General features: G+C 45.7%; 1 protein-coding gene across 1 annotated transcript in view; it reads left to right on the plus strand.

Moving 5' to 3' along the window:
- The window catches only part of TCF20 (transcription factor 20), a 46,588-nt gene that overhangs the window by 36,132 nt on the left and 4,456 nt on the right, over window positions 1-6,000 (plus strand). Inside the window, exon 2 of the mRNA XM_007453951.1 lies at window positions 1,200-1,293. Within this exon, the coding sequence (XP_007454013.1) occupies window positions 1,200-1,293 (94 nt within the window). The remainder of the gene's footprint in view (window positions 1-1,199; window positions 1,294-6,000) is intronic.

Genomic DNA, 6,000 nt, shown 5'->3' on the forward strand with positions numbered 1-6,000 from the left:
CGCATGATTCAGGGTGCGCGTTGGGATGTGCTGTTGCTGGCATCTGTGTGGTTTTCCATCAGCATCAGCATTAGGGAAGCTTGATCCAGCTCCCTGTCATCCTGCTCCTGCTGCTGTGAGTTGGAGGTGTTCATTCCATGGCACCGTCCAGGTGGGCCTCACTTCACTAGGTGAGGCATCCCTGACTGCTGCAGGCCTGCAAGCCACACAGACCCTGATAGGCTGACATCCCAGGCAAAAGAGAAAAGAGGGAAGGACGCCCTTTGGTCACTTTGCCCCAGGAAGGGTGTAGTGTGTGTTGGGGAGCCATTTTCCACAAGTGTAACTGCTTATGGAGCACTTTTATTTTCCCTAGAATCAGGAACGAGTGTCTGTATCATTCAGGTAGCCTTAGCTGTGTGTCCTCGGCCACCAGAAGGGTCTGCATCTTTCCTCAGTAGGGCCAATGTGGTTTTTCCAAGTACGATTACTGTTGACAGGACACAGGACTGAGCGATCATGGCAGCCACATCACATGATAGAGCTGTGCCCCACTTTACGAAAACCTGACCGAAGAAGGAGGAGCATCTCAATTACAGAATAATGTCTCAGCCAGAAATTCATGGCAGGTTTCCTAGTGCCTTTAAAATAGGATTTGTGTGTAAAAATACCGTTTGCACACAGGAGCCCATATTTTCTGAAAAGAGAAATATACTTGTATTGGGCATTTGGGATAAGCAGAATAAAAATAAAATCTTCTTACGAAAATAAAAACTAGAAACCAAATTCCACTTTTAATTCTAAAAGGTTTATATATAACTCTACTATCGTACCCTTTTCTCCTACCCCAGACTTCCACAACAGAAATAGATGGGCAAGATCTGTAGGCAGTTCACCATAGTGGTGAGGACTGAGGAAAGGACAGGCAGGCTCGCAGGCGGGTGGACAGTGGGCACACCAAGGACAGGGCTGGGTGCCTGTGTTGTGCTGTTTGATTTATTTGTGAACATTTGTAAGGCCTGACCTAAAACATTACTGCTGGATCCGTTGCATGGTGTGGTCAGTGAGTGGTGGTTAGAAATTGACAGCCTGTCCTGCTGCCAGACTCCTGTAACCACAGAGACATGCGCTGAGGTCTGACCCATGGGGTCTGGGGAAGGCCTGGGGGAGAGGGGTGAGGTTGGGATGGTGACACGCCTGACTTCTTCCTTCCTTTCTAGAAATGTTCCCACTGCCAGGAGGCAGGCGCCACCTTGGGCTGCTACAACAAAGGCTGCTCCTTCCGATACCATTACCCGTGTGCCATTGACGCAGGTAAGATGGGACCACAGACCCTTGTTCAGAGCATCTGAAGGGTAGGAAATAACATTTTGATTCTCTCTTCTTCATAGTTCTTTTTGTCTCTTCTGACCTTGTTCTGTTTGTAAATTCTGAAGGAATGCAGAGAAGATAATAAAAAGGAATTAAATGGGGTGATATTTTTTATAAATTTTATAATTCACAAAAGATTTACCTATTTAAGTGTACAATTAAATGATTCTTACCATTATATTCACAGAGTTGTGCAAGCACAATCACAATTAATTTTAGAGCATTTCATCATGTCTTAAACTACTACCTGTTGGTGGTCTCTCTCCCTCACCCCCAGCCCCTGGCAGCTGCTAATCTACTTTCTATCTCTGTGGATTTGCCTTTTCTGGTCATTTCATGTAAATGGAATCACACAATATGTGGTCTTTGTGATGGGTTTTGTGTGACTTAGCTTCCTGTTTCTCTGGTTTATCCACATCGCAGCATTGCGACTTCATTGGTTTTATTTTCTAACAGTATTTTATCGTAAGGATATACCATGTTTTATCATTCTTCAGTTGATGCATGTTTAGCTTTTCCACTTTTGTATTATTATACAATAATACACAATAATACAATAATAATACAAAATAATGCTGCTGTGAACATTCACAGACAAGTCCTTGTGTGGACTAAATGTTTTCATTTCTCTTGGGTATAAACCTAGGAGTGGAATTACTGGGTCATATGGTAACTCTGTGTTTAACCATTTGAGGAACTGTCAGACTGTCTTCCAAAGTGGCTGCACCATTTTACATCCCTCCAGCAGTGTGTGAGGGTTCCAGTTTCTCCACATCATCACCAACACTTGTTTTTATGTCTTTTTTATTATGGCCATCCCAGTGGGCAAGAAGTGGTATCTCATTGTGATTTGGGTTTGCACTTACTTCCCTGACAGCTAATGATATTGAGCATCTTTGGTGAAGTTCGGTTTACCTGTTTTTGTTTTGCCACTTATGCTCTTTGTTGCTTGTTGCTTTTCTTATATTTAAGAAGCCATTGCATAATCCAAAATCACAAAGATTTATGCCTATGCTTTCTCCTAAGAGTTTTATAGTTTTAGCCCTTACACAGGTCTTTGATCCGTTTTGAGTTAATTTTTGTATGTGGCGTGAAGTAGGGGTCCAGTTCATTTCTTTCCATGTGGATTCCAGTTGTCCCAGCACCATTTGTAGAAAAGACTACTCTTTTCTCATTCGATGACCTTTGTCGAAAACCAGTTGACCATAAATGTATGGACCTATTTCTGGACTCTCTCCAGTACCACACCATCTTGTTTACTGTAGCTTTGTAGTAGATTTTGAAATTGGAAAGTGTGAATCCTCCGACTTCTTTTCTTTTTTTCAAGATTGTTTTGGCTATTCTGGGTCCTTTGCTGTTCTATATGAATTTTAGGATCAGCTTATCCATTTCTGGGGTGGGGCAGGATTGCATTGAATCTGAAGATCAGGTTAGGGGTTGTCACCATCTTATAAAAAGAAAATAGTGTGTCCTCCAACCCATGATAATGGGGTGTCTGTCTTTCCATTTACTTCAGTTTTTAATTTCTTTCAACAGTGTTTTGTAATTTTCAGAGTACACATTTTGCACCTTTTTTGTTAAATTTATTCCTAAGTATTTTATTATTTTTGGTGTGGTTATAAATGGAATTGTTTTCTTAATTCCATTTTCAGATTGTTCACTGTGACTGTATAGAAATATAATTGATTTTGGTGTATTGATCTTGTATCCTGGAACTTTGCTCCACTCACTGATTAGTTCTAATAGTTTTTTAGTGGATTTCTATATACAAGATGTGTCATCTGTGAGTAGATTGTTTTACTTCTTCCTTTCCAATCAGATGCCTTTTCTTTTCTTTGCCTAGTTGCCTGGCTAGACCTTCTAGATAATGTTGGATAGAAGTGGCAAGAGCTGGGACTTCCCTGGCAGTCCAGTGGTTAAGACTTCGCCTTCCAGTGCAGGGGGTGCGGTTCGATCCCTGATTGGGGAACTAGGATCCCACATGCCTTGAGGCCAAAAAAACAAAACATAAAACAGAAGCGATATTGTAACAAATTCAATAAAGACTTTAAAAATGGTCCACAGCCAAAAAAAAAAAAAGAAGTGGCAAGAGCTGACATCCTTGTCTTGTTTCTGACGTATCATGATGATAGCTGTGGGCTTTTCATAGATGTTCTTGACGCAACTGAAGAGGTTCCTTTCTATTCCTAGTTTGTTGTGTGTTTTTATTGTGAACTGGTGTTGGGTTTTGTCAAACCTTTTTTCCAGGTCTCTGGAGATGATCAGAGCAGTGTTTTGCAGTGTGATAACTGTTGAAAGAAGGACACCTTTTGTCTGAGAAGTGCCATCCAATGAGCAATGCAGAAGACTGGAGTTCTGACTCAGAGCTTCAAGCAGCCTGGGAAATCCTCTTTCTTCCTCCTGACTCTTGGCTTTTTGTTGACTGTTTTCACCAGTTACTTTTTGAGCATCAGATGGGTCTGAGACCTTCACCTAGCAGGTTCTCGTGCTTTTAGTCAGGATGGAGGAAGAGAAAATGGGAAGACAAACAAGAGTGCTCAGATGGCCTGGTGGCTGACCAGGTGATGGGAGCAGGTACAGAGGCATAAAGCACATGGAGTCGGATCCGACAGGCGTGGGAGGAATCTGAGTTCCTCTCGATCACCCTTCCTCCCAGTGCTCCTGACGTTTGCTTAAGCACATCCCCCTGCCTTTCGCATCCTTCTCGTTGCCCCTCCTTTCCTCCTCCCTCTTTTCTTTCCAGGTTTCTGTAGGGGGAGCAGCTAAAAAGAACACAAAAGGGAATTCCCTGGTGGTCCAGTGGTTAGGATTCTGGGCTTTTACTGCTGGGGGCCTGGATTTGATCCCTGGTCAGGAACTAAGATCCTGCCAAGCCACACAGTGTGGCGAAAAAAAAAGAAAGGTACAGAAAGATAATGCTTATGCCAAAGTTAGATTCTCGTGAAAGTTTGTTTGCATGTGCTGAAGGGCAGCTGGTGGCCAGGGTGCCATGTGACCAGAGGGATAAGTGGGCAGTAAGAAAAGAGCCTTGAGGGCTTCCCTGGTGGTGCAGTGGTTAAGAATCCGCCTGCCAATGCAGGGGACACGGGTTCGAGCCATGGTCCGGGAAGATCCCACATGCCGCGGAGCAACTAAGCCTGTGCGCCACAACTACTGAGCCTGTGCTCTAGAGCCTGTGAGCCACAACTACTGAGTCCGCTTGATACAACTACTGAAGCCCGAGCGCCTAGAGCCCCTGCTCCGCAACAAGAGAAACCACCGCAATGAGAAGCCGGCGCACCCCAGCGAAGAGTAGCCCCCGCTCACCGCAACTAGAGACAGCCCGCATGCAGCAACGAAGACCCAACACAGCCAAAAATAAATAAATAAGTAAATTTATTAAATAAAAAAAGAAAGAAGAGAGCCTTGAAATGTCAGTTCAGGGAGCTTGGGTTTCAGTCTGTCCCTCCGTCCTCTGTCCTCCTCCGCATGCTCACTTGCTGGGTCTGAGCTGTAATTCACCCTGGGCCGTGGTCTGGCATGTTCTACAGAACAGAAGCCCAACCACTGCCTCTTCTCATTTTCATGATACCGCCCAGGGTTACATCAGAACGTTTTGTTTCTTTTTCTAGTTTAAGCTTCGTGGGTTTTAATGAAGATGTTCAAGTTCTGGGTTTTCGGCAGTTGTGTGTAAGTCTTTTGTGGGGAATGATGCAAGCATTGGCTTTCCCCGTCGGTGGGCAGTGAGAGGTGGTCTCCTGCATGGAGGCTCTGCCCGGCAGCCTGAGGTGAGCAGCAGGCAGGTGCCTCGTCCCCCGCCGCGAGCGTGCTCCCTTTGTGCACACGGGGCACCTGCCTCCAGGTACAGTTTCTCCAGGGGTTGAGTGGAGTCGCTCGGGAGAACTTGCAGTGAGGGAATGTTCTAGGTCTGTGCTCTCCAATACAGTAGCCACAAGCCATGTGTGACCATTGAGCGCTTGGAAGGTGGCTAGTGGGAATGAGGCACTGAGCTTTTTCTTTTGCTTAGACTCCCATGGCCATGTGCAGCTGGCGGCTGGAACGCCCTGCTCTAGCGCAGGCGCTGGGCTCTCCTCCCCCAAGTGGAGGCCCTCCAGTGCGCACCGCCAGCAGGGAAGAAGGGCCTGCTCTACCAGCTGAGTGTTAGGAAGCAAAGGACTTCCTTGTCACTCTGTTTGAGCCTGCCTTGCATGGCCTGCCCAGATAAGTTGGTAACGTCTCTGTTTGGCAGAATTTGGTGGCCGAGTATCCAGGGAGAGGGAGGCTGTCTGGGTCGGGGCCTTGGCCCTCTGGCTTTGCTGTCCCAGCTGCTGCAAACTGCTCCTCCATGCGGAGCTGGGACCAAAGAAGCAGCTTAACAAGGTGACCGTGTCTTTGTTGGTCTCTTGGATGACCTGAGTCACAGTGACCCAGAGCCTGCACTGCTCTGTGTAGCTTGATGCTTGTATTTATCCCACACAGTCTTCTCAGGAATTCTATTCTATATGTAATGGATCTTTGTATCCAGGAAAGGCGTTCATTGATTGACTTTCTTTCTAGTTATAATAAAAGTAAGTCCCTGAGTTTGAGTCCCCCATCTCTGTATGGAGTAAGGAACAGTTTGGCATTTTCATCTCTGCCTTGCTGCCAGCTGCCCAAACCTTAAAGAGCGGT

Source organism: Lipotes vexillifer, unplaced genomic scaffold (genome assembly GCF_000442215.2).
Source record: "Lipotes vexillifer unplaced genomic scaffold, Lipotes_vexillifer_v1.1 scaffold382, whole genome shotgun sequence".
Taxonomy (NCBI): domain Eukaryota; kingdom Metazoa; phylum Chordata; class Mammalia; order Artiodactyla; family Lipotidae; genus Lipotes; species Lipotes vexillifer.